The sequence below is a fragment of the Trichoderma citrinoviride genome, assembly GCF_003025115.1.
Source record: "Trichoderma citrinoviride strain TUCIM 6016 unplaced genomic scaffold BBK36scaffold_7, whole genome shotgun sequence".
NCBI lineage: Eukaryota > Fungi > Ascomycota > Sordariomycetes > Hypocreales > Hypocreaceae > Trichoderma > Trichoderma citrinoviride.
The window spans coordinates 1,682,581-1,707,944 of NW_020194715.1; the positions used below are offsets into that span (position 1 = coordinate 1,682,581).

The following is a 25,364-nucleotide window of genomic DNA, read 5'->3' on the forward strand; positions in this document are numbered from 1 at the left end:
ATGTATGATGGAGATGTGGTTGATGTTTTTGAAAGATAAAGAGGTTGATAAGGGAGCTGGCTGGGGTGGCGTAATGGGATGGTTTTAGCGTGGGGGAGGATGAGATGGTTGATGGATGGTGAGGTCGATGTATTTTTGACGGTATATCGGATGGATATTATACCTGGACTTGAAGCGGTATCGATTGTTAGTTGAATGTCAGTGTCGAAATACTGTCTGCTATGATGATGGCGATGCATCGTAGGAGGTTCACGTTGAAAATGGGCTTGTAGATGCACCGAGGCTCAACAAGCAAGGTGATAAAGCAGTCCATCCCAATCGAAGAATAAATACTTTACATAGATTAAGCAAGATAAGCTCGCTCCTCTTTTCGCGGCATGATGCATGAGCCCAGATGCCAACTGCAGCTTAGCTCGGCTGCAGCTTGACTGCAAGCTCCGGCTCGGTGTGTTTTGTCTCTGGGTAACGATGCATTCATTGCCTTGTTGACCCTGACCTGTCGTTGCTTGCGATTTTATCATGAGACTGCGGTATTATTCAGTATCGCGTGTGTCTGTGTTTCCCGTGTCTAGCGCGGATAATGGATAGAATAGACGACATGGGCTGCTTTGCGGTCAATGCGACAGAGGCAGAGATGGAGAATAGATAGAGAGAGAGAGAGATAGAGATAGAGGGGAGGTTGGTTGGTAGGTACTTGTATGGTGGTGGCCACCCCTCACTCACTGACTTGTACTGGGATCGGATCTTGCATGCATCGCATCACGGGCAACCTCTCGCCGTTTCTTTTCCTTTCCCTTCTCTTCTCTTCGTCATTTGCTTCATCCCCTTGCTCCCCTGGATTCACCGCAACGTCGATCACATTCCCATGCCAGCTTCGATTTAAAGAGGTGCCGCTCTTCTGAGGACCTTTTTTTTTTTTTTTCTCAGCTTTTCGTACGGCCCGGACTGAGCGTCTTTGCGTCTTCATCCTCATCATCGTCATCATCATCGCCCAAATAGAAAGGCTGACAAGAATCCCATCGCCACACCACCGCCATCACAAACTCGGCTTACAGCAGAGACCCGACGAGCACAGCACAGCGCGGTCCCGGCAGCCAAATGGCGCCGCCCTCGAGGAACAATCCATCCACATGGGACCAGTACGACGGCATGCCCTCGCCCACCGGCAGCGTCTCGTCGAGCCCCTTTGCAGAGGACCGGCCGCTGCTCGATGACGCTGATGACGCTGACGATGGAGGCGCGCATCCCGGCGGTCGAGACATTGACGGCGGCAGACGGTAAGTAAGCTGACCTTTTGTGAGCTTCTCTTTTCCTCGCCGCTCAAAGTAGACGGATCGCTAACTGAAATAATCGAGCCCTGCCGTCAGGCCCTCCGTCACCGACCGTCTCGCCGCCATGGCAGACGTGGGCGGCGTAAACAGCTTCAGACGCTTCGCCCGCAGCTGGCAGCGCGCCGCCGCCTTTCCCGAGGTGCTCCCTCGCCGCCCGAGCCTCGTCTTTGCCCCCGGCCAGGACCAGCAGCAGCACCAGATGGCCGGCGGCGGCGACGACGCCGACTTCTCGACGAGCCACGACGGCTTCGGCGCGGCTGGCGAGTCGCCGCGCATGGGCAGCCCCCTTGCCGCCGGGTCGAGCAACAATGTCGCCGATTCGCACCACGGCAGACATGGGGGGGAGGGGAAGCCTGTCGTCGACGAGGAGATGGTAGTGCCCGGCGTGTCTGCCAACTCCAGCATCTTTGGGACGTCTCCCTATCTGGCGACGCAGTCCATCATTGGCAGCTACGGCTCGTATCACAGCGGCGGCTACGGCACCATGGGCGGGCCGTCAGTGGTTCGACGCCGACCTTCCATCATCCGGACGGCGGCGGGCCAGGCGGCGGAGGACGAGGTGGTGGCCGTCGTGGAGGAAGAGGACGCTGCCTACGGCGAGGAGCAGCCCATCCTGGTCAAGGAGGTCAAGCAGGGCAACAAGGTCGTCCTGACAGTCGACGGCCAGAGCACCCTGCCGCAGTCCATCTTCAACTCCATCAACGCCCTCATCGGCATTGGCCTGCTGAGCCTGCCGCTGGCCTTTTCCATGAGCGGCTGGATCCTCGGCCTCAGCATCCTCACGCTGACGGCCGCCGTCACGTCGCATACCGCCAACCTGCTGGCCAAGTGCATGCAGTACGATGCTAGCCTCATCACGTACTCGGACCTGGCCTACATCTCGTTTGGCGCCAGGGCCCGCATCATCGTCTCGGCCCTCTTTACTCTCGAGCTCGTCGCCGCCTGCGTCGCCCTCTTCATCCTCTTCTCCGACTCGCTCGCGCTGCTGCTGCCCGGCATGGCGAGCGTCGAGGCGTGGAAGTGCATTTGCGCCGCCATTGTCCTGGTCCTCAACTCCATGCCGCTGCGCTGGCTGAGTTACACCAGCGTCATTGGCATCTTTTCCACTTTTTGCAGTGAGTTTCTACTACTCATCTCCCTAGGACAGATGAAGCAGAACTGACAAGCTCGCCTTTAGTCGTGTGCGTCGTCATTGCTGATGGCCTCCTCAAGACGGAGACCCCTGGCTCCCTGTGGGAGCCTGCTGCTACGCACCTTTTGCCCAAGAATTGGCTGGCGGTGCCCCTGGCATACGGCCTGATGCTGAGTCCGTGGGGCGCTCACTCTGTCTTTCCCTCGGTAAGAAGGCCAAAGGGCAGTTTGTGGCTCCAGATCTGCTGCTAACGTACAAACCGCCAGATCTATCGAGACATGCGCCATCCTCACAAATGGGGACGAGCTGTCGGCATCACCTTTTCCTTTTCCGTACGTCGCCCCTTGTCCTCCTGATGTACTACTACTCGTCAAACGCATCGGCTAACGATTCGCAGTACGTCCTCGACACGTGCCTCGCCATCGTCGGCATCCTCATGTTTGGCGACGGCATCAGCGATGCCATCACCTCCAACATCCTCAAGAGCTCCGGCTTCCCCGAGGGCCTGACCATCTTCATGTGCATCTGCGTCACCGTCATCCCGCTGACCAAGATCCCGCTCAACGCCCGCCCGCTCATCACCACCGGCGACGTCCTCTGCGGCCTGCATGCCCCTCCTCCCCACCTTCAGCAGTCGTCGTCATCAGCCGGCTTCATCTTCACCTGCCAGCGCTTGCTCGTCCGCATCGCCGTCGTCCTCGTCCTGCTCTTCATCTCCATCGTCTTCCCGGCGTTCGACTCCGTCTGCGCGTTCCTCGGCGCGGCCCTCTGCTCGCTCATCGCCATCGTCCTGCCCATTGCCTTTTACCTCAAGCTCTACGCCAAGGACGTGGCGCCGAGGGAGCGCTTCGTGCTGCGGTGCCTGCTGGTGGTGTTTTCGGTGCTGGGCCTCGTCGGCACCGTGTGGACGTTTTTGCCAAAGGACTTGATTGGCGTTTGAGGCGGAGTGATACATGCATCTTACCAGGGGTGTTTTGCGTTTCGTTTCTATTCTTCATGTTTGACTCTTTGAGTTGTGCTTTTGCTCTGATGGACTTGGGCCTGGATTTCTGACATGGGCATCATATGGGATCTTTTGCCTCTCATTGTGGGAGAATTTCACTTTTGAGTTGATGTTCCGTTTCATGGTTTAGCTTAATGGGCGAAACTTGGCTGGGGCATTTCTTCTGTGGCATTTACATCACATCCATGGCTTGTTTTTTCTCAAAAGCAAAAAAGTCTAGAATTTCAGCATATACGGTTCACGTCAAACTTGAATTAATTGAAGAAGCATCCGATCAATTCAGACAGTAACCACTTGAAGCAAGTTCGAGAACTCATAGCCCGTCATGACTTGAAGGATCTCGTAACAGACACGACTGGAACGGATCAAGAGCTGGTAGAGATGGAACTGGAAGAATCTAAAGTAAAACGCATCAACACAGCATATGCATACTCAACAATACTATTACACGATGTCGAAGGCCCTGCCGGTCAGTTGAATGCAAATCTTCTTGAGGAAATCACGACGCAAAGCCGATTCGTGCAAAGTCCTGTGGGCTTTCACTGCACATCTTACCTTGACAAGTCACGACCCAAGTTAGTAGATAGAGTCCATGAAACAAAAACATTCACGTCACATGTAATGGAACCAGTAACAATATTGTGAGTGGGTAACCTCTGGTATATTATTATGTTAAATAATTGATACGCAGAAAGCGAGTCAAGGCCACCTTCGTCTCTGGCACACAAAAAAAGCAAAAGCAGCAGTGCCTTTCAAGTACTCTAAACCAAAACAAAGATTGTTCCTCAAAAAAGATGAATCATGAAATCCAAGACGAGAATCAACCCCCGTCTACAATGCAGAACCCAAAGTAGAAAAAGGGCTCGATGCAGAGACGGCAGGCAGACAATCGGTCTGGTGTCCTCATGATCCCGGTCCAAAGTGCTTTTCAAGCAAACTGCTCCTATAAAACTTTTTTCTTCCCTTCTATTCCCCCCATGCCAGCGAAAACGAAGACGGCGATAACCACGATTGACGGTTGAAGAGGCCCCCCCTCGCAAAAAGGAAAAAAGGAGGAAACCCCCCTTCACCAACCGCCAACCCACTCAACGTCCCCCAGATCGGTGCGCCTATCCTTGCGCCAGTTCCAATCTTTGGCCTTTGTCCAAGAATTTTCCTTGAGGCGATCCTTGCTCCAGCCCTTGCCGTGATTGTTGTTGTTGTTGTTGTTGTTGTTGTTGTTGCCATTGTTGTTGTTGTTGTTGTTGTTGTTGTTGTTGCCATTGTTGTTGTAGTTGAAATGGTTGTTCAAAGAATTGCTATGGTGAAAAGAAGAAAAATGTTCCCAAACGCCCGCTTCATAAGATTTGTTGTTGTGAGGATTGTTGTTGTAATGATGGTGGTGAGCGGCATTGTTGTTGTAGCTGTATCCAAGCCCAAGATGGCGGCGCTGCTTCCAGCCAGGGCTCTTCTCCGGCTCCACGCCAATGGTGTTTTGGCCTCGGCGACGCTCACCGAGCGCCGCCCACTTGTCAACGTTGTTGCCGCCGCCGTTGCCGCGCTTGGAGGGAGGAGAGTAGCGCGGTGTAATGGTGAAGGCGTGGTGCGCGGTGGTCGGCGGCGAGGCCTCGTGGAAGAAGAAGCCGTCGGCAACCAGGTCGTCGTCCACATCTCCCTTGATGACGTGAGCCGCGGGAACGGGCTCCGTCTTCTGCGCCGACTGCTCGTTGGTGCTCTCGTGGCTCCAGGTGCGCGAGTTGAGCTCCTTAAGTGCGTTGACTCGCTGCTGCTCCTGCTGCTGCTGCTCCTCCTCTTCGTCCTCGTCCCACATGTCGCTCCAGCTCTTGGAGACCGTCTCCTTATGGATGCCGAAGACGGAAGCCATGGAAGGGAACGGCTTGCCCATGGCAATGGGCAGAGAGCCAGCGGTGGGAGACACCTTGGGCTGGGGCGGGCGGGAGATGTTGAAGTTCCTCATACGAGCCTCAATGGCGCGCGTGTCCATGATGGACGAGGACGGAGTCTGGACGTAGGCAGAGCACCAGTCCGTGGTCTCCCCAGACTTGGAGAAGAGATCTTCGCTATAGCTCTCGTCGTCGGGGATGGCACTGAGCTGGCGGCGCGCAGGGGTCTCATTGAGCGCCTTGGTCCACGGGAACGCGCCTCCATCCACGTGCGGAGTTTGGATCGACGGAGTCCGGAGAGGCTCACGGTGAGCGGATGCCAGTGTAGGGTTCTCTGCACCGCAAAAGTCATCGAGGCTCTCGTCCTCCGTCGTGAAGCTCACGACGCGAATGAGGGCGTCCCGGGCACCCTCAAGGGAACGCTTCCTGGGGTCCAAGTTCATGCACTGCACAATGACCTCGTACGTGTCCTGGGACATGCTGGGGAAGACGTCAAAGAGACTCTGCTTGTCGCGGGAAAAGTCAAGGAACAGGGGGTCAGCCTCGGTGGGGGTGGTGAAGGGGTTCCGAGAGAAGAGGATGTTGAGGAGGCAGATGCCAATGGCCCAGACGTCGGCCTCGGCGGGCGAGTATCCGGCGCCGGCCGAGTCGAACTGCTCGGGAGCCATGTACCTGTCGCTGCCAACGGTGGTCTCGTAGGACCACTTGTCGGTGGTGGCCAGGCCAAAGTCGCCGAGCTTCATGGCGCCATCCTGGGTGAGGAAGATGTTCTCGGGCTTGATGTCGCGGTGGTAGACGCCTTTGGAATGGATGTACGCAACTGCGTCGACCAACTGGAGCATGAACTGACGAACATGCTCCGTCTCCAGGGGACCGTGGCCGTTGCGAATCGCCTCGTACAGGTCGCCTTGGGCGCAGAACTCCATGACCAAGAAGACGTGGGCATCGGTCTCAAACGTATCAAGCAGGTTGACAATGTTTGGGTGCGATCCAAGGCTGCTATGCAGGGCATACTCCTCGGATCGGTCATCGACGGCGAGCTCAAGACCGGTGTCGGCGCAAGTGGCAGACTTCTTAGTCAAACACTTGATGGCGACGACCTGGTTGGAGACGAGATCCTGGGCCATGAAGACCATGCCGAAAGAGCCATGGTTGAGTGGTGAGATGGTCTGGTAGCGACCCCCATCAAGGAGGAGGCCACCAGTAAACTTGTTCCTCAAGCATTCCATGCTGACGAAAGGTTGAAGATGATAAAATAATAAAAAGTCGTAAAAAAAACCGTGATGATGAGAAGAAACAAGAGGGTGATAAAAAATAAGACGCAAAAACAAGAGCAAACTTATTTATACAGGAGTTTTGTGTGGTAACAAGATATGTAAAAAAGAACCGATGAATGCCCTCTTCTTGTATCGTGGATGAAATACGCAGCCTTGGGATGAAAGAAGCGTTCGACGTTTCTATACAAGCAAGGTTGCGACTAGGCAAGATGGAAGAAAAGAAGACGAGAAACAAGACGACTGCTCAAAGGCAGCAGAAAGAAGAGCGAGTCGAATAACAAGACGACGAAAATGTACAAGCCGTGAAGACAAAAGAAACGAGGTAGACGACAGGTATAGCCACGCGTGATGATTGTTGGTTGGTTGGTTGGTTGCCGAGTTTGGTGTGTTGATAAAAGTGATGATTGTTGTATCAGGTTCGCATTTGATAAAATAAATATAGATAGATGAGAGAGACAAAGGAGACGCGGAAAGGTGAAACCGTGGCCAAGATGCCGAAAGGGCGGCTTGCGTATAGAGAAGAAAGTTGGAAGAGATGAGAATTCGTTATGATGACATCGAGGTCGCGTTAGGAGAGATGTGCGTTAAAGAACGACTGTTGAAAGGTGATGTATTGTTGCCTGGTTGTGATGGCGGTTGTTGACAGTAGGAGACGGCGAGGGTCGGGTCCGTCAAGAGAGGCAGAGGTGGGCGAGAGAGTCTGAAGATGAGGAGTTGAGGACGGATGGGGGAGAGCGGTAGTCGAGAGTGAAGCAGCGAGGCGGACCAACCGAGGCGGTGGCCGGAAGCGGAGCGTAGCTCTCGCTGAAAGGGGGTGACTCAACCAAGGCGAAGAAGATGCAACGAGTTCGCGAGCGCGGTTGAGCCGGTGAGAGAAGCTTGCTGGTGAAGACCGCTGTGGGGAACAAGAGAAGTTGTGCCTATCCGCGGTGTGACTCGACGAAGGTTGAGACTGACTGGAAGCTTGTCGAGACGGGCCGAGACCGGGGCCGGGTTATGACTGAACGACACGGGGCGGAGGGCCGAGGCAGCAGGCACGGCGAAGGCAAGTGAACTAGACTGGCAGTGCTCAGAGAGATACACGCTGACAGAGCTGCGCTTGCGGTTGTCGACGACAAGGTCTAGTCAAAGGAGGACTGGAGGATGAGGAGGGAATCGAGGGCGAGGCGCTGGCTTTGGCTTCGGATAGACCGCTGTGGGGGAATTGGTGCAGGGCAAAGGGACCCTTCTTTCTCTCGACGACTTCTGCAGGTTCTTTGTCGGTTGCGGCGGGCCTGTCAAGTCGGATTGGCTGGACGAGGCTTGCGAGGTTCGTCGAGGTGGCGAATTCGGTCGCGGCTTGGCTTGGCTTGGCTGGAGACTTGCGATGCGAATGCGATGCGAATGCGATGCGATGCAAATGGCGGGAGTAGAGAGAGAGAGTCGACGAAGACTTGACTGGAGGTTGAAGAGGGACGCAAGCTCGAGGAGAAAGAAGGCCTTTGGGAGGGAAGATGGGGACAGCAGTGCGGGTGCCAGGGGGGAAGGAGGATATGGGGGGGACGGGAATGAAGAAGTACAAGTAGTGAGGGAGAGAAGACGAGAGGATCGAGGGAAAAGGGAAGACTGGGGGGGATGAGTAAAGAGGCCGTGGAAGAGGGTGGAAGCACAGGGGGGCGTGTGTGTGCAGTGCGATACGTACCCAGTGCGGGCTGGAGAGGCACGGTAGGTACCCTGGGGTCTGTAGTAGTGCCTGGAGCAGCCACGAGAGCCTGCCAGCAGCGGCGCTGGGGGTGGTGGGGCAGCGCACCAGCCCGCTAGCCAGCGTCCCATCGAAGCGCTGCCAAAGGGCGCTACAGCACGCCGTGCAGTTAGTACCTGTGCCGGGCACAGCGCTAGAGCGTACAGGTACTATACAGCCCGAGGCACGGGGGAGAATAAGATACTGGGGACATGTACTTTGTAAAGGCCACGACCCTCAAGGTGCGGCATGAATTAACTTGGGTACACGCACAATGTACTCCGTAGAACGAGCACGAATGCGTGCAGGAAACGGTACCTGAAGAGACGAGGGACTCGGGTCTGGCCGCATCTCCAGCAAACTGCAGCGGAATCAGCTCAAGGCATGCAGCACAAAGAACATACGATGGACGGGCCAAGCATGCGATATGGGACGATACGACGTATCTACTGCTGTACTCCTACCACCTTGCCTATCTACCTTACATACAACTACTAGCAACCACAGCACACACATCGCAACAGATTGGGTACTATCAGTACGAGCTCCGGTCTTCGAACACGGTGTTTGGGGCCCATGCAAGTAGCATGTACTCCCGTACTCCGTAAAAGCACTCTCCTCCAAGCACTTTGTGCTTTCGTCTTCTTCAATTTTTGTTGAGCACCGTGCGATTCGACGAGTGACCCCCCGACGTCGCCCTACGGAGTACTCCGAGTTCATAGGAAGTGTGTGCAGCAGCCCAGCCAGCCAGTTCTGGACCTTTGGGCTCGTGTCTGCTGAGGGAGTGTGTGAAGTGCGAGTTGTCACGCGTGGCCCGTAGCGGAGCACGGTGCGGGCTTTGCTTTCACGAGGCGTTGCGCAGGTTCCCGGCCACGTTGCGGAGGACTCGTAGCGCGAGTACAGCTCCGTACCGACTACAGTAGGGAGTACCGAGTACGTGCCGAGGTGCACATCAAACTTGTCTGAGAGCAACGCAAGTGAGTGAATCCATTGCTGGGCGTGAATAACAACATGAAAGATGTAGGCCCGACCGGAGGGGCTTCGCGGAGGACTCCGTGGTTGCAACCTGCACTGCAGCTCGCATGTCGGTTGGTAGCCAAGGTAGGTATGCGTTGCTGTGTTTCTGATCAGGCCACGCCGGTGCCTCATTGGCAGGCTTGCATGCCGGTTGCAGTTCGTCCAAGTACAACTACCCATCTTTGTAGCTGTAGCAATACCGGCAGAGAACAGAACACCCATGTACGGAGTACCTGCGGTCACGTACTGTTGATACAAGAGCTCGTGACGGCCACCCGAGCAACTTGCGCCGTATCGGTGAGCGCTGAATGGGACCACGCAATGGCTGGGACTTGTTACAACATAGGCCTCGAGCTCCATCAAGCACTGAGCAAGTTCAACAACTCAAACATTGAAAGCACGTAAAAGTACGAGTACGCGATGTCGGCAGATGCTGGCGGGTGACGTGCTGTTAGTCATAACGCGATGACGAAAAAAAAGGAGTTCTAGATGGAGCTGGTCCAAGTGCTTGGAATGAGAGAGGAATTTGATGGGGAAAACGGGGAACTTGACAAGTTCCAAGGCTCATGCTATTCAAGGTGCGAGTTACCTAAAAGGCAAGTCGCAATTGTTAGCGCTTTGGCCGCCATGGCGACACGAGACGCTAGCAGCAGTGCCAACGCCCAAGCCAGACCGCGCAGGTACGAGTACAGCGACACTGTACTGGACCAAAACAGCAACAGGAGAAGCGAATCCGCCAATCAGGTGCAATCGGTGGCGCTGACAAAGGCGCCGCTATTGCCTGGTAGTAGTACTACCTAGTATCTAGTACGTACTCGTAGCAGCAACAAACGTGGTCCGCCTGGGCAGTCACGCCAGGTGGCGGTCCCCACAGACGACGAAATGACGAGGGTCGGCGTGACTGGACGGTGCTAATGCGGGTGTTGACACTGTACAGCCTAACAATGAACGGCTCCCTCCTTGCCTCCCTTTGTGATGACAGTCACCTTGAAGATGAAGCTCAAATGGACGAGTTACCTAAGATAGTTGCACACACACCATCAGCACCAAGAGACTTCAAATGCCTCTCGCTGCCCATTATTCGCCAAGTCTCACGGCACGTCCACGTACATGCTGCACTGTAGGAACACGCAGCAAGACGTGTGCTTGTACGTAGACACTGCAGACAGACAGACAGACAGACAGACAGACAGACACGTACTCGTACTGTACAGGGGGAATGTCATGCTCTCGCAGGATTACAGCAGCACTACAGCACAGTGCAGTACCTATATCAGGTAGATAGAATACATTGGATGCTATGTACCTATTACAGGCGGTCGACCCCATCCAGTGGACGCTGCATCTCGGTCCTCGGATCGCCATCCGTCCACGTCGCAGATGAAAGCAAGCAAGCAGCAAGAATAAGAAGCGAACAACGACAGATTTGGTGAAGAAAAACCCATGACAGCAGTGCTGCGTGGCACCAATTGACATGCATCTTGGGTCCCCCCCGCGTTTCCCTTTTTTTGCTGCAGCTTATCTGCCTCGGCTGGACTGAAGCGTCGAGGGCACACGACCAGGTTGATGAATGAACGAATGGCTGGAAGCTGTCGAGGTCTCTTCTATCATACACCTTTCACCTCCCGGGTGTTGAGCTGTTCCGATACATTCTCTCTTCACACATCCAGAGATGGCATCTACTGTATGTACATACTGGCATGGCATAGCCTCCCCGTTCCCCAATTTAATACCATCGACACCCCCCCCTTCTTCCCGCTGTAAAGGTTGAAAGTTGCTGTACCTGAATGCCTTCCCTTCCCAACGGACTACTTCAGATCGCCATACTGCTCCGCGCATGAGGGCTCGTACCCAAGCGAAGAAGCCACGTCGGGTGCCGCGCGTCATTAGACTTTGTTGCTAGAACCGCTTCGCGATTGATTGACGAGATTGGGCAATTTGCAGCTTACAACAGCATCGGGTACTTACAGAAGTGAAGGGACAGTATGAGGACCTGTATTTGTACCTACCTGAAAGATTGTCGTGCCCTGTTGTTCCCATCCTGTCGCACAAACCCTTGAAGCCCGTTTCAAGTGTCCTGGCGACCGATCCAATCCAATGCCCGAGTCCTGATTTGCATCCCCGAGAAAAGGACGAAACTGTGCTTGGGTCGTTTCTGCCGGAACGGTACACAGTATGCCCGCACAGGAACGCGTCCATTGACTCAACTTGGTGCGAGCTCATCCAAAGCAGCTGTTTTTTTGTTTCAGGACTTCTCGCAATTGCGTCCAACCGCGCGGGCGCTTGTTTTGTTGTTGGCAAGAAGGAGGACTTGAAACATTGACGTTGATTACCTTAAGGTAGTGCACGAGTCCGGAAGTCTCCCCCTGGAACAAGTACATACAGTATCTTGCACTGGCAGGTTCGAGATGCTTTGTTTCAGCGCCATGTCCAGGAAGGGGGAGCCAGACTCAGACAATGCTGTTGACAGCATCTTGAACTACAGGATCTTCTTGATGTGTCTTCGCCTTCAAGGGCGAGTCCTTCGAGCCCCCTTCCACAGAATTGCATCATCTTGCAACTTGTCAGCAAGAGAGACGAAGGACAACCAGACAAGAAAAAAACTTGCTTGGAATGCCATCTCGCAGCAAACGTGCGTTTCTAGAGAAACCATCATGCCCCATGGATTCATCCCCCCTTCCTTCACGCCAATCCATCCATCCATCCATCCATCCATCCATCCAATCCGAATCCGTCGATTCCTTTCCCAATTCACCCGACCAATCCCCCACGCCCGGTTCCCGCGCCTTGAAACTGGGCGTCATGGCATCAACACCCAGCCCTTCTTTTTCTCTTCGTCGGCTAAAGTAAACAAGACGGCGGCGGCGGCCCCTCCGTTTTGATTGGCGTTGCACGGTTGCCTTGGGGTGCCAATCAGGAATGCACCTTGTCCCCTATCTTTTGCTCATCCATACTGTGCTGTGCTGTGCTCGCAACGCCGATCGTTGTCTTTGTAACTTGCATGGATGGGGGACGGTTTGCGTGCTGGACGGTACAATACGGTACGGTATACTCGCAGGCGCTCGGGGTACGAGGCACTCCGTGCAAGTCAAAGCAAAGCAAGTTGACAAGAATAGAAACAAACCTCCAGTCCATCCGGAGAGACGGATTCGGTACGAGTGGATGAACTATCGAAGGTACCTATGGAGAGCTGATGGGTTAGTAGTACGAGTACCCACCGTTGTACATATGGGTCTCTGCAATTGACGTTTCAATGCCGGAAACGTTTCGTCCCCTCCCCAACCGTTCAGGTACGAGTACGCCGATTTGTATCGCAAGAAGTACTCCGTAATTTCGATCCCATTTGCCATCCATAAGGGTCCCCCTACCAGGCCCAGGCTCCCCAATTCAACTCCAAGATTACCCGCCGCAATCCGCAAAGCCGAAAGGCAAAGAACAAAAAAAAGAGACACGCCGCAAACCCGCAACGTGTCCTGAAGTTCCCAACGAAATGATTCAATCAAAGGCATGACAGTGCCTCATCTCTTTCCATCCGATTCCACAGCGAGCGTCGTCCGCGGAGTGGCAATTCCCCAATCTCCAATCTTCATATCTCTCTCCCCATATCTCATCATCCCCCTTATCCATACGCCCATCAATACCGAGATATAGTACATACTAAACTGCCAACAACAATCCGATAGGTGGATGCCCCGTTGCGTTATCGACACATGCAGTCATGGTAGATACCGGAGCTTTGATACGGAGCAGATAGGGTCCGGGTCCCCGTTCTCTTCCCCATACGTAGTTACCTGGAGTGGATTCAATTGCATTTTGACCCATTCTGATCTCGGCTCCGTTCGGTCAAGGGGGATCACTATTACTCACTTGCAAGATGCCGCTGTCGGCGGATAATCGATGACTGTGCCCAACTACTGGCCAGCTGCCGACTAGTCTGCTTCTATCGCGTATGTCTCGATGGAATGACGAAGCTCCAGAGACGCAGAGTGGTGTCATCGGCCACAGTATGGTGCCTCTACGTGATAACACCTTATATGAGCTCTGTAGATACGATCAAGAAAGCTTCCGAGAGGGCATTTCTGCCGACAGCATTCGCCTAGTATGAGGTCGATCCCGTCCTCGCTTATCCACCCCAAAAGAAAGAAAAGAACGCAAAGAGAGTGGAATCAAGTAATAGATCATCCATGCCTCGGGAAAATCAATACTCGTACAAGAAGGCGACAACGAAAAAAAGTCAAGCAAAACAGAATACCACTGCACCTTCTATAAGTTAAGGTACCTAACGAAACGATCGTTCCCTCTTTGACCGCTTCCACAAAGCTAGGTACGACTACTACAAGCACTGTACAGTATAGTAGGACCGTCAAAATGGCTGCACGCTGACGCACCTCCATGCGCCTCTAATGCATGCAGGCTGGCCCCCCCGAATGGATAGAGTACGAGCATGCAATGCCTCCTTGCTCCTTGTCTCAAATTTTGGCAGAGGGAAAAAGAAAGGCCAAGTAAAAAAGACATCTAACAGCGCTCCCCAAATCGATCAAGTCAGGAACTGCTGCTGCCTGTGACACAACAGGACTGTCGGATATTTTCGAACCCCCATTACAGCGCATCGGGGCTCCAGGGTAGTCGGTTAAGCATTCAGGCAAAGGCACCAACCGAGAAAGTGAGAGAGCCAACTCGCTGAATTGAGGGGAAAATCCCAAAGAAAAAGTTTTCTTTTCTTTGTGAGACCCTGGACCTGGCCCTTCTTTCAGCTACAGCTACAGCTACAGCTACAATCTCACTTACAAACTGCGCTCTGACTAAAGGATTCAAGGTTGCGACCCAGCCTTACCGACTACCTGTGCCCTACTTTACCATCTCTTTTGGTAGGTGAAAAGAAATACTCCTCCTGAACACTGCATCGGACATGCTTGTATTACCAGAATATTCCACGGCCATTTCACAGCCATCTTCACCGCCTGCGTCTCTGAGCTCCCTGCATTTGCTGATTCAAACCCTGCCAGAGTCAAGAGAAGCCACGAAAAGCGCGGCAACAAAGAGAAGAATAAAAAGATGGCTGCCGAGACGGATTTTGGGCAGTTCCAGGTTATCCTGCTAGACATTGGTACGGCGCCCCCTCCCCCACCTACCCCGGGCTGATCAACGTGGCGAGCAAACGAGCTTGCGCGACTTCGAATCACGGGTTGCTGTCTGTCTTGTCTTGCTCTGCCCCCCTTGCTTGCCTCGATCGGAAAAAAAAGCTCTCAAGTCCCTGTCCTCCAGCTGATGCGTATCGCGCAACCTTCGCTCATGCAGAGGGCACCGTCTGTCCCATCTCCTTTGTCAAGGATGTCTTGGTAAGTTGGTCCCTTGGCCCGTCCTCATTCGTCTCCAACCCCCCCCTCTACTTCTCGGCAGCGTTGCTCTGGGATTCGCTGTCCCGTTAATCGCGGTTCGGCCATCCTTGTCCGGCAGCCAATCGACCTTGTCCATAGCCCAGGCCACCTAGCCACCCCTTGCTTTTCCCCAACAACGACATGCCTAGCTCCTTGCTCAACCACACTACTACTTGTATTCGCGCACACCACACACACACACACACACAAGTATGAGTAGCGCTCGTACTTGCAGTTGTGTTGCTTCGTTACCCGTGCACACACTCTGTCCTTTTAAGTCGCCGTCCCAACCGCCGTGGCTGACTTGAGATGGGCCTCAGTTCCCCTATGCCCTCGATGTCCTGCCCACGTTCCTGGCCGAGCAGTGGGACGAGTCGAGCTTTGCCGAGTACCGCAACGCCTTTCCCCAGGAGTACCGTGACGACCGCGGCGCCTTTGAGGCTCACGTTCGGGACCTGGTGGCCCGAGATGTCAAGGCGCCGTACCTAAAGGCGCTCCAGGGCTACCTCTGGAGGAAGGGATACGAGTCCGGCGTCCTCAAGGCTCCACTGTTCCCTGACGTGCCGCCCTTCATCACCAGTGCTCACGCGGCCGGCCAGAAGATCATGATATACTCGTCCGGATCGGTCCCGGCCCAGAAGCTCTTCTTTGCTCACACGACCGCCCAACCCCCCGACATGAGCGTCTTCATCTCTGACTGGTTCGACACCGTCAATGCGGGGCCCAAGACCGACGTGGCTAGCTACACCACTATCCTGTCTCACTATCCCGACATCAGCCCCGCACGCTGGATCTTCCTGAGCGACAACCTCAACGAGGTCGACGCTGCTCGCCAGTCGGGCATGCACAGTGTCCCGGCCGTCAGACCGGGCAACGCGCCGCTGCCAGCCCATCACCCGCTGACCGAGTTTGCCCTCTCCGAGTTCACGCCGGCCTCCGTTGCCCAGGCCGCAGCCGCCATTGCGACGAAAATGTCGGCATAGGATAGTAGATGAATAGACGGAGTGGTCTTGGGGAGTGAAATAATGATAACGGTGTAGAATTGTTGCTCGATTTTCGGCTCCCAAGTTGCTCGCTGCCCAACCCACGAATCAACTCGTAGCGGGGAAGAATCCGGACGTCAGGTGTTCAAACATCGCATACTAGTAGCTAGATGACCGCAGCTTCGCGCCCGAGTTCTGATAAGTCGACAATTCGGTCCAGACATGAAGCGCAGTGTATGTGCTTGACTGGGTCGCTTGTGGGATCGGCCATGCGGGGGCGGCCAGTTGACCGCCATCTCGACGCGAAGGTTGTAGCACCTGTATGTCGACTTGTCGGGTGAGTGGAGGGCGAGGTAGGGAGCACTCCTAGGCGGTCAGTGTGGCTGCATCTTCTCCCAAAACGCAACCCAAAGAAGATGAATGAATGTCGAATAGTATGTATGTCCTGATGCTCCGCACCAAAGTTGTTGGGCCCTAGTGCATCAGTTCGTTTGTCTAGTCGGCGCATCCTCCGTGCCGAGTTGGGAGCTCTGCTGTAATTCGAAGAATTTCTTCTCTCGTGGCGTGATTCGAAGAGTGCTTTCTCTCATTTTCCCTCCCTTGCTCGAACAAAGACCAATCCATCATGTCCCTTGAGACTGATGACGAAGTCGTTCCTCGTCATGAGTCGTTCGTCTAGTCGGCGCATCCTCCGTGCCCAGTTGGGAGCTCTGCTGTAATTCGAAGAGTTTCTTCGCTCTCATGGCGTGATTCGAAGAGTGCATTCTTTCGTTTCCCCCCGTCTTGCAAGATCCCATCATCATGTTTGCTGTCCTTTGAGAGTCATGACAAAGTTGTTCCTCGTCCTTCCCGGGTTGACTTCTTGCTTTGGAAACGTGAGGCCAGGCCTGACCACCCCCGTGACTCTTCTCCACAGGCTGTAGGCCAGCTTCTGCGTCTTCTTGCTCCTCACCCTCGTGTACCCAAGGGCAGCCATCAGCTCGTCGAACTTGTCGTCCGTGAAATACCGCGAATTGTCGACACAGCTCCTCGGCAAGACGACGAAGAGACAAGGGAAGAGAGGTTCGGCGGTGATGGCGTTATCGACGTCGGCCCTGAGAAACGACAGTGTCCGTAGAAGCATGGCGCCGCGGCCATGAGCGTCGGGGACGAAGTTGAGGACTAGGCTCAGCGAGATGATGTCGAAGAGCCCTTTGCCGTTCTCAGGCAATGGCCTCTCCATAAAGTCCTGCTGCTGGATCCCTGGCTCCTGGCTGTTCAAGTCAATGTGCTCCACGTTGAAGACCTTGCTCGTCGAACAAGCGTTCCGGGTGCTGAGCGCCCCGACTTCGAGCATGTGCAGAGGCTGAGGCCGTCCCTTGAGCTCGTCCAGCGGCAGCCATTCCATGAGCACCTTTGACGTGTCGCCCCCTCTGTCGACGCTCTGTCCCTGTAGACTGGCCTTTTGGTAGTGACCCAATCCTCCCAGCTTCTCGAGCTCGGCTGCGATCTTGGCTGCTGTTTCCTCGTCGCCGCTTTGGACGGCCCTTGCCCGAGCCTTTTCCAGCTGGTGGTGCTTGTTGATCAGTGTCCTGCTTGCCTTGCGCGTCATGGACCGTGAGGGCGTAGCAAGCGGTGGACGTCCTTGGGAGAGACGAGTCAACGTCTTCTTCTTGGCGGCCATGGTTCCTTCTTTCGATGATGTACACCCGACGGTTCTGCAAGGTGAAGAGTACAAAGTCCGGCTACGAGGCAAAGCTGCTGGCGAGGAGACGCAACTTGGTCTGAGTGTTCTGCCGCGAATCCAAGATTCTCACGGACAGCTGGTGGTAGATGAACGAAAAGACGCCCGAGAGTCTGGCTGTCGCATCGCTGGCTGTTCAACGTTGGAAGTGCATCGTGTGAACTCGACCTCGGACCGGTGAGTCGCTGCGTGCTTCGCGTGAGGGTGCTTCGTGTGAAGGGGTCCCGCCGCCTCGGCGTGATAGAGAAAAGGGTTCGTCTGTCCGAACACAGTCGAGTATGGCCATACCTTAGATAGATATTGAACACACTTTTACTTATAAATACTCGTTCCGAATGCGGTTAGCGCTCTCGCCAAAACCTGGCGATAATGCTCGTGGAAGAAGTCACATGACTTCCGTGCATAATCGGCCAATCACAACGCGCGCTTGCTGGAGCCCTAATCGTTCTTCCCAATTTCGCCCACACCATCGATTAAACCACTCTTCGCCGTTGGTGAACTTTTTTTTTTTCCTCTTCTTTTCCTTTTGCTGTATTCCGTTACGTCGACAACTCCTCATCCCGCCCAGTGCAGAATCTCGACAACAAAGCCGATACAATGGCCCCCGCTAACAAGAAAGGTACGACTTGAAGAGAGAGCGAGTCCTTGTGTCGTCGTTGTCGTCGACAGCGCCGAAGCAACCCATCGTTTATTTTCCCGACCTGCGAAACGAGACGAAGCGGAGCGAATCGACGACACACGACACAAAAAAGACACAACATGCTCTCCTACAAATCTCCGCGCAAGCATCATGCAGCAGCAGATTTTGCGAGTTCTGAATAAGAGCGATTGCTGATGCGTATATGTTCATGTAGCTGCCGCCAAGGGCTCCAAGCAGGCCAACGCCGCTGCCAAGGCTGCTCTCAAGGGTGTAAGTGATTTTTATATAAGTGAATAGATGATCCGACAGTTTGGCTAACAAGATTCAAAAAACAGACTCACTCCTCCAAGAACCGCAAGGTCCGCTTGAGCACCTCTTTCCACCGCCCCAAGACCCTGGTCCTGTCGCGCGCTCCCCGCTACCCCCGCAAGGCCATCAACCACACCCCCCGCCTGGATGAGCACAAGGTCATCATCCACCCTCTCAACACCGAGAGCGCCATGAAGAAGATGGAGGAGAACAACACCCTGGTCTTCATCGTCGACGTCAAGGCCAACAAGGCCCAGATCAAGCTGGCCCTCAAGAAGCTCTACGACATTGACACCGTCAAGATCAACACCCTGATCCGGTATGTCGGCGCTCAAGTACAAAACTTGTGAGGAACCAAAAGTTGCTGATTCTCTGTGTTTAGCCCCGACGGCTCCAAGAAGGCCTACGCCCGCCTGACCCCCGATGTCGACGCCCTCGACATTGCCGCCAACAAGCTGTCTCTGGTCTAAACAGGGATCAATGTTCTTGTGGCGCAGAGGGTTGTTTCATTCTTCAAGTCTTCAAAATTTCTTTCTTCGGCAACGGAAATTCGGTCTCGTCTGGTCTTGAACGGCACAAACAGACAAAGAGAGAGAGAGGAAAAAAGCATTGGGCATCGGAAACTTACGGGAGTTGAACGCTTTTGTCATTTACGGATCGATATCATGATATAACATACATGGGTATGCAAAGATTGAGCCGGTTCCGTCCCACGTACCGATCCGCGGGGAGAAGAGGAAAGAATAAATGAAGACGGAGAGTGACATTTGATGCCTTGAAATATCTGTGACGTCTTTGGTTCTGGAGTGCGTATCTGAATGAATATTGTTTGCTATGAAGCCATGCCATACCTAGGTTATCTCCAATGGGTTTCCACATCGAATTTCTCCATCTTGTTTGCTTATTATTTCTTTATTCTTGTAAATCATGAGTAGAAACAACCCCAATCTAAAAAAAAACCATATCATCATCCATCCCACACATAATCATACAACACCCCAATCCCCCCAAACCCCTTCTATGCGAACCCCCCGTCTCTCATGACCGCATGTTGTTCAAATGCTTCATCGTCAAGAAATTGATATCCAGAAACCGGTCCACGCAGTTCGCCAGGCACCCCTCCTCGCCCTTGTCCAGCTTCGCCCCCTTGATGTTCCCCGTGACGCACTTTTTCCAGCAAATCTGCGTCAGGTTGTGTGTTTCTGTTTTTTTCCTCTCACCCCCATTAGCATAACGAAAAAAAAACCCACATCGGTTACAAAAAGTCATGTTTCCCCCTCAGCTGCATCTTCTTTTTACCCCCCGTCCGGAAAACGGTCAATCAGTAATGAGAAGAGAGGAGAAAAAAAAAGACGTACGGGCTTGAATCTGTGACCGCTGCTGCTCATTCGCCAAAAACTGGCGCAGCTCCGTCTTATCTTTGTCGTTGAGCTTCTCGAGGTCGAGGTTCTCGATTCCCGTCTGCGCGGCGTTCATCTTGACGACTTGCAGCTTTCCCTTTCCTCTTCTTCCTTTGACAAATGAATGAATCGAGGTGGCAGATTGTAGTTGACGGCGCTTTTTCCTGGAGGGAGTGGTGTAGTAATGGTGTTTTCTATGTCGTCGTCTGTTGATAGTTTAGTTTTTTTCGGCCGGCGAAGGGTCGGGTGTTTATGCGTTGGAGCGAATGAGAGGCGAGGGAAATGTTCTCCACTTGGCCACAGGCTGGATGCGAGGAGCGTTCTATCATGACATTTACTGAATCTGTAGGAATCTCTATTTTCAGCCTGTAACGCAGAGTATGTTCAAGCCTTGAGATTCCTCAGAAGAGGGGAATGACATGTGCATCATGAGTCATGAGGCTTCTTCTTCTTCTTCTTATTCACTCAACACCGGTTCTTGATCGAGTAAATACAGGTTTCTTGAACAATTCAGTATACCACATTACAGAAAACACTATATCAACATGACCACACACGCCTCAGAATGCTTCCCGAGTCTATCATGCCCATTCTACCCTGGCCCTGTCCAAGCAATGAACCAAACAAGGAAGCCTGATGTGAAGAGGACAAAATAAAAGAGTAAGGAAAAAAAACAAAAGAGGCCCCCTTTTATATACCACATTGCTACATACAACACTGCCCCTTTTTATATCCATCGCTTCCATCGCGCCAAGGTGATGAAAAAGATGCAAAGGACAGCCATGAAGCCGATTATGCCAAAAAAGGGCCCGAGGTTCGCCACGCTTTCAAACGGCACATGCACGTTCATACCAAACACACCGCTGACGAGGTTCAGGGGGACGAGAATCGATCCCAGCATGGTAATCTTGCTGAGCACCCGGTTCATGTCGGTCCCCTGGGAGATGCTGTTGATCGACAGCGTCGCCAGGTAGTTGCTGTGGGCGCGCGACAGGATCTTTTCAAAGTGGCCCAGGTTCGTGGCCATGGTCACCACGTGGTCCTGGATGTCGCCTAGGTACATGCCAATGTCCATGTGCGGCGTCACCTGGTAGTTCTCGTTGCAGCGCTTGGTGAAGCCGCGGAGGACGTCGGCCTTGCCGCCCAAGAGTCGCAGCAGGGCCATGCAATTCTTGCGCACGCGTCCAATAGACCGCAGGAACGTGTTGGAATCGTCAAACCGCATGACGAACACTTCGTCTTCGATGGCGTCGGCTTCGTGCTCAATCTGGTTGATGACAGGTGCGAAGCTATCCACGATGTTGTCACTGCATCTTGGGTTAGAATTATCATCCTGAATAGATGATTCGAAGCTTGAAACTCACATCAAGGCATAGCAGATCCAGTCACTGCTGAGAGAGACATAGTCCTTGAGGGCCGTGATCCTCTTACGAACCTCGGACGCATGGGAGTTGGGCGCGAAGCTGAAGCTCAGCGTTCCCTCTCGGAACACAATGACATAGATGTTGAAAGGCTCGTATTCTTTCCCATCAGGCTCGTCCACGACATTGAACGACCGGAAGGACGCAAAGTAGTACGACGGGAAGAGCTCAATCTTCTCGCGAGCCTCCTGCGTGACAATGTCTTCAATCGTCAAGGGATGGACGCCAAACGCCTTGCCGAGGCCGTACACCTCCTCCTTGGTCGCATGGTTGACGTTGAGCCACCAGACACCGCCTTCGTCCGCTGGCAGCTCGAACAGCCCTCGGAGGTCCTCGCCCGGGAGAACGAGATCGCCCATCTCTGCGGCGTGAATCGTCGACTCCCACGCCGAGGAGAAGAAGCTGAAGCGAGTGTTGTCCACGGGATGCGACGGCGCCTTTGGCAGTTCGGTAGCCTGCGCCGACACCTTTTCGTTGGCCGTGGAGTCGTCCGAGGGTACATCGAGAATGTCGCCGTCCACCGTGACCATTTGCGCCGGCTTGGGCAGAGTAGAGGTGCGTCGCAGGTCCTTGAAGCCCTCTGCGGCCGTCTCCGCCCGGGCAGCCCGCTCAGCCCTCTCATCGGCGATGAAGTCCTCGAGGTAGTCAAAGTCGATTCGAAGCTCGTTTTGCTTGGAGTGCTTCTCCTGGAGAGGGTAGCAAACGTCTTCCTCGGCGGTCTTGTTGGTCAGGAAGCTTCTGTTGTCAGCGTCTTCGCCGGCCCTGCTTCGGTGGCTCCGCCGACTGGAAATGGACATGGTCCGGCCCAGGGGCTCCTCAGCATCGTTCTTGGCCTCGGAGAAGGACATCTCGCGCTCCCTACGTCGAGCCTCTGCGAAGGCCTTGACCGAGTTGGGAGGCGAGATGGATCTACCATCCTGCGACGACTCCACGGTTGGGCGGCGCCCATGGCGCGGCGGAGGCTGAACATTGTCGCCCTCTTCGTCGATGATGGCCTCTTCGAAATCGCGGACACGGATTCCCGGGTTGTTGTCGGACTCGGCATCGAGATGGCGAGCGCCGTACAGGCTATCAAAGGTGCCCCGGCGCGGCCGCTCAACCCTTTGAGCGGACGAATGCTGTCGGTGGTCGTCGAGCTCGGGAACAGGGGTATCGTACCCTCCCACGTCGGGGAACATTTCCTCCGGCTCGGACATGATTGGGAGTTGACTTGGGTTTTTTCGGTTGATCGAGGATCTCGCAGTTGGGACAAGAGACAAAGAGCGGTCTGGGGGTATCGAAACTATAATCACCGCGCAACTCGGACGAAGCCTGCTGGCAAACTCTAAGGGTTCTGGAACATGCTTTGACGATGCTTTCTCTGACGCTTCAAGCCTGGGACAGGCCGTCAAGTGTCCTCTCGGCGCGGCAGAGGCGCGCCGAGTAGTTGGTTTGGAACAAAACGAAGACCAGGGTGTCTCCTGATTCCCTCGTCTTTGTTTTTTGTAGCTGGCGGGAGCTACGGGAAAAGAGGTAGGGAGCGGACGCGGATTGGTAACGGATGAAGTATCAAGCAAGCCAACTTATGGGGGTTCTTTGTTGACTCCGCTATAGACCCAGCAGCCGGGCCCGAGGAGCGAGGGGAAGACAACGACCGGGGAGGCGAGTTGAGCCAACTTGAAGGCTTTCCGGGGACAAGTCTGCGATGCGCAGAGGCGAGGCTTTTCGGGAGGGAAAGGGATTCCCTGACGACAACGAGCAAAAGCTGGACGGCTGGCTTTTTCAGAAGCTTGTCGGGGTGATCGATCGAATGGCGGAGGGGGAAGAGGAGAATGACGAGGAATAAGTCGGTGCTTGTCGAGAGATTTGACGAGCGGCAGACGAGGTGCGAGTAAAAGGAGATGCTGCGAGGGCGTCTCTTTTCGTTTGCGGCGGAGGCAAAGGGCTGATGTGTGCGCCGCAAGGAGAAAACGACGGGGTTTATAACGCTATCAGCTTAGCGAAAAACGAACCTGAAGCGCTGGAGAGCCCGAGGGGACGCGTCAAGGGCTGCTGGAATTAGGGGAGGAGGAAGAAAAGGCGGCAGATGGCCTTTTGGTTTGGTTATTCAGACAGAATGGAGCAAGAAGAAGAGAGAAAACCACAGCAGAGGTTTTCCTTGGTCAAGGACAAGAAAAAAAAAGGTTTCAGGCGGAAAAGCAAGGAAGATCCCCCATTGGCTTTTTTTGGGGGGGCGAGGAGAACGAAATTTTCCCTTTTGCAGTAGCGGTACGAAAATCAGCTGCTGGTCCCGTCGCTAAACTGGTTTGGCCAGACCGAAGAGGAGCGCTGGGGAATTTGGGGGATACGAGGTATGGGGTACGGGTCCGAGCTGCTGGGGAGTCATCGAGTACCTCTAGGCTGTTAAGAGAACCGCTACTGGTCAGCGGATATCTCTATCTGGCCGTGGGTAGCGCTTTGCCCATCGGCCTCTCCTGATAGGTGCCCGGTACCGACACCGTTGTCCAGCGCCCTTTAACTCTAAAATTGAGGAGCAGGCCCAAGATGATGATGGTAGTGTCGGGCATCAGTTGATGCCAATGGGAGAGAAAAGCCAAGTAAATAGGTAGTTGGCGAAGGCAATGATTCAATGAATCAAATGAGATAGTGACTTTCAATGTAAATAGCTCCGTAAGGTATTAGCTGGAGAGACCAGAGTCACGTATTTGTTTGTGCTGCATCTGAGTCTGGCTGGTGACACACACAATCTTCAGTGGAGGCATGGCAACAAGTGGCATGTGAAAGTCCCATTTCTACAGGGCAGTTTCATAAGATACAGGTAGCCATGATTAGAGAGACAACAGGCCTATTCATTCGGTGACTCACTCACAAAACTTTACAAAGCATGGTCTCTGAAAGATGGACGAGCAGAGACTGATTGTCACTTGCAGCAGCAAACCCATAATATCCTCTACGTCAATGCGTTCGTGATTGCCACCGCAAGGCACCGCCGCTGCCAGGGTCGGCATCATCTCCGCTTTCGCTCTGCGAGTCGAATCCCTGCCATGACACGATCTGGTGAGCTGATGGGAGTCTCCTTTGATATAGTAACGCTTGTCGCAGCGTTTCGACTGTTACTGCCAGTATGATTGTCAACGCTCTTGACTGATGCTGTCCGACTTCAATAGGTACGATAGCAGATATAGATTAGTACCTTGGTTCACTCTGGCTGATGATCAACACAACATCAAGCATGTACGCCGCTGAAACTGCCACGCAACCGAAATCATCGAGGCCCTCGCATATCGATACACCACCCCCATGAACCATCAGTCCATCGCCAGAGCCCCAAGTTCAAACAAGTCCAGGTTAAGCTTCCTAACTGCGCACTCAAAGCGCCAACAGGTGCTTGCACCGCCACACTTCGAATTCCCCAAGCCTCACCTTTCCTTGTTGAGACATGTTTGCGCCACAAGCATCATCCTCCAAAGACGTGTCTACTCTCCGTCGCAGCGACGAGCCATGACCATGGCCATCTAACGGCAAGAAACCGAAACAATATCCTCATCCTCGCCATTCTATCTCTCCACGCCAAAGCCACTAATAGCATCGGTTACGAAATAATTATATACGAAGAAACATAAATACGAGAACAGGCATCGCGCAACATGGCGGAGGAGCTGCTGGACAAGCTGCGAGACGTGCTCGAGGGCCAAATAGTCAGGACACCAGATCCCACCTCGCGACGGCGAACATCGAGCTGACTGGCATACTGCGCAACAGGACTTTGAAGGCCAACGGCGAGCAGAGGGCTTCGCAACCTTTTTTCTTGCTTTGACAGGAGTATGAACCCCCCTCCCCCCCCCAGGCCTCGAATACCCGTTTCCATCTGCTCACGCTCGAACAAGCTCATCGCATTCAACGTCGGATACGTCCTACAAGACATCGTCAAATGCGTATACGTCGGATTGGGCGGGACGGCATTGACGTTCCTCCTCGTCATTCCGCCATGGCCCTTCTACAACAAGAACCCGATCAAGTGGCTGCCTGCCGGGTCTGCATTCAACACTGGCGGGACATGACGGCTCAACAAGGCCCGGCGTTGTGGCATGCCGTTTAGAATAGCATGTAACTTAAATTCATTTTCGAAATGTTATGCCGCGAGTCTTCTTCCAATTTCATGACGTTT

General features: G+C 54.0%; 9 protein-coding genes across 9 annotated transcripts; 4 read left to right on the forward strand and 5 right to left on the reverse strand.

Moving 5' to 3' along the window:
• Window positions 1-1,098: 1,098 nt before the first annotated feature.
• BBK36DRAFT_1201691 (transmembrane amino acid transporter-like protein) lies at window positions 1,099-3,404 on the forward strand (the record flags this gene model as incomplete). The annotated part of the gene is made up of 5 exons (XM_024897182.1): window positions 1,099-1,277; window positions 1,356-2,446; window positions 2,509-2,669; window positions 2,730-2,795; window positions 2,861-3,404. The coding sequence occupies 5 exons, from the start codon at window positions 1,099-1,101 to the stop codon at window positions 3,401-3,403; spliced, it is 2,040 nt and encodes a 679-aa protein (XP_024749898.1).
• A 1,128-nt stretch (window positions 3,405-4,532) lies between these two features.
• On the reverse strand, window positions 4,533-6,578 carry BBK36DRAFT_1119162 (kinase-like protein; the record flags this gene model as incomplete). Its single annotated transcript, XM_024890559.1, has 1 exon — window positions 4,533-6,578. One exon carries the CDS (start codon window positions 6,576-6,578, stop codon window positions 4,533-4,535), a length of 2,046 nt encoding a protein of 681 aa, XP_024749899.1.
• A 616-nt stretch (window positions 6,579-7,194) lies between these two features.
• BBK36DRAFT_163046 (hypothetical protein) lies at window positions 7,195-10,808 on the reverse strand (the record flags this gene model as incomplete). The annotated part of the gene is made up of 12 exons (XM_024897733.1): window positions 7,195-7,521; window positions 7,584-7,747; window positions 7,818-8,231; window positions 8,308-8,392; window positions 8,620-8,707; window positions 8,751-8,806; window positions 8,836-9,688; window positions 9,953-10,137; window positions 10,179-10,274; window positions 10,474-10,522; window positions 10,565-10,631; window positions 10,670-10,808. 12 exons carry the CDS (start codon window positions 10,806-10,808, stop codon window positions 7,195-7,197), a joined length of 2,523 nt encoding a protein of 840 aa, XP_024749900.1.
• Window positions 10,809-14,418: 3,610 nt separating this feature from the next.
• BBK36DRAFT_1118776 (2,3-diketo-5-methylthio-1-phosphopentane phosphatase) lies at window positions 14,419-15,724 on the forward strand (the record flags this gene model as incomplete). Its single annotated transcript, XM_024890514.1, has 3 exons — window positions 14,419-14,470; window positions 14,662-14,702; window positions 15,062-15,724. The coding sequence occupies 3 exons, from the start codon at window positions 14,419-14,421 to the stop codon at window positions 15,722-15,724; spliced, it is 756 nt and encodes a 251-aa protein (XP_024749901.1).
• A 799-nt stretch (window positions 15,725-16,523) lies between these two features.
• BBK36DRAFT_1118839 (hypothetical protein) lies at window positions 16,524-17,387 on the reverse strand (the record flags this gene model as incomplete). Its single annotated transcript, XM_024890520.1, has 1 exon — window positions 16,524-17,387. The coding sequence occupies one exon, from the start codon at window positions 17,385-17,387 to the stop codon at window positions 16,524-16,526; it is 864 nt and encodes a 287-aa protein (XP_024749902.1).
• A 657-nt stretch (window positions 17,388-18,044) lies between these two features.
• BBK36DRAFT_1169171 (hypothetical protein) lies at window positions 18,045-18,866 on the forward strand (the record flags this gene model as incomplete). Its single annotated transcript, XM_024895272.1, has 4 exons — window positions 18,045-18,066; window positions 18,302-18,357; window positions 18,423-18,715; window positions 18,779-18,866. The coding sequence occupies 4 exons, from the start codon at window positions 18,045-18,047 to the stop codon at window positions 18,864-18,866; spliced, it is 459 nt and encodes a 152-aa protein (XP_024749903.1).
• A 568-nt stretch (window positions 18,867-19,434) lies between these two features.
• On the reverse strand, window positions 19,435-19,872 carry BBK36DRAFT_1159612 (hypothetical protein; the record flags this gene model as incomplete). Its single annotated transcript, XM_024894216.1, has 2 exons — window positions 19,435-19,598; window positions 19,755-19,872. The coding sequence occupies 2 exons, from the start codon at window positions 19,870-19,872 to the stop codon at window positions 19,435-19,437; spliced, it is 282 nt and encodes a 93-aa protein (XP_024749904.1).
• Window positions 19,873-20,523: 651 nt separating this feature from the next.
• On the reverse strand, window positions 20,524-22,395 carry BBK36DRAFT_1169172 (cora-domain-containing protein; the record flags this gene model as incomplete). Its single annotated transcript, XM_024895273.1, has 2 exons — window positions 20,524-21,103; window positions 21,161-22,395. The coding sequence occupies 2 exons, from the start codon at window positions 22,393-22,395 to the stop codon at window positions 20,524-20,526; spliced, it is 1,815 nt and encodes a 604-aa protein (XP_024749905.1).
• Window positions 22,396-24,843: 2,448 nt separating this feature from the next.
• BBK36DRAFT_1118975 (signal peptidase complex, spc12 subunit) lies at window positions 24,844-25,257 on the forward strand (the record flags this gene model as incomplete). Its single annotated transcript, XM_024890538.1, has 3 exons — window positions 24,844-24,894; window positions 24,959-25,018; window positions 25,084-25,257. 3 exons carry the CDS (start codon window positions 24,844-24,846, stop codon window positions 25,255-25,257), a joined length of 285 nt encoding a protein of 94 aa, XP_024749906.1.
• Between the last annotated feature and the right edge of the window lie 107 nt (window positions 25,258-25,364).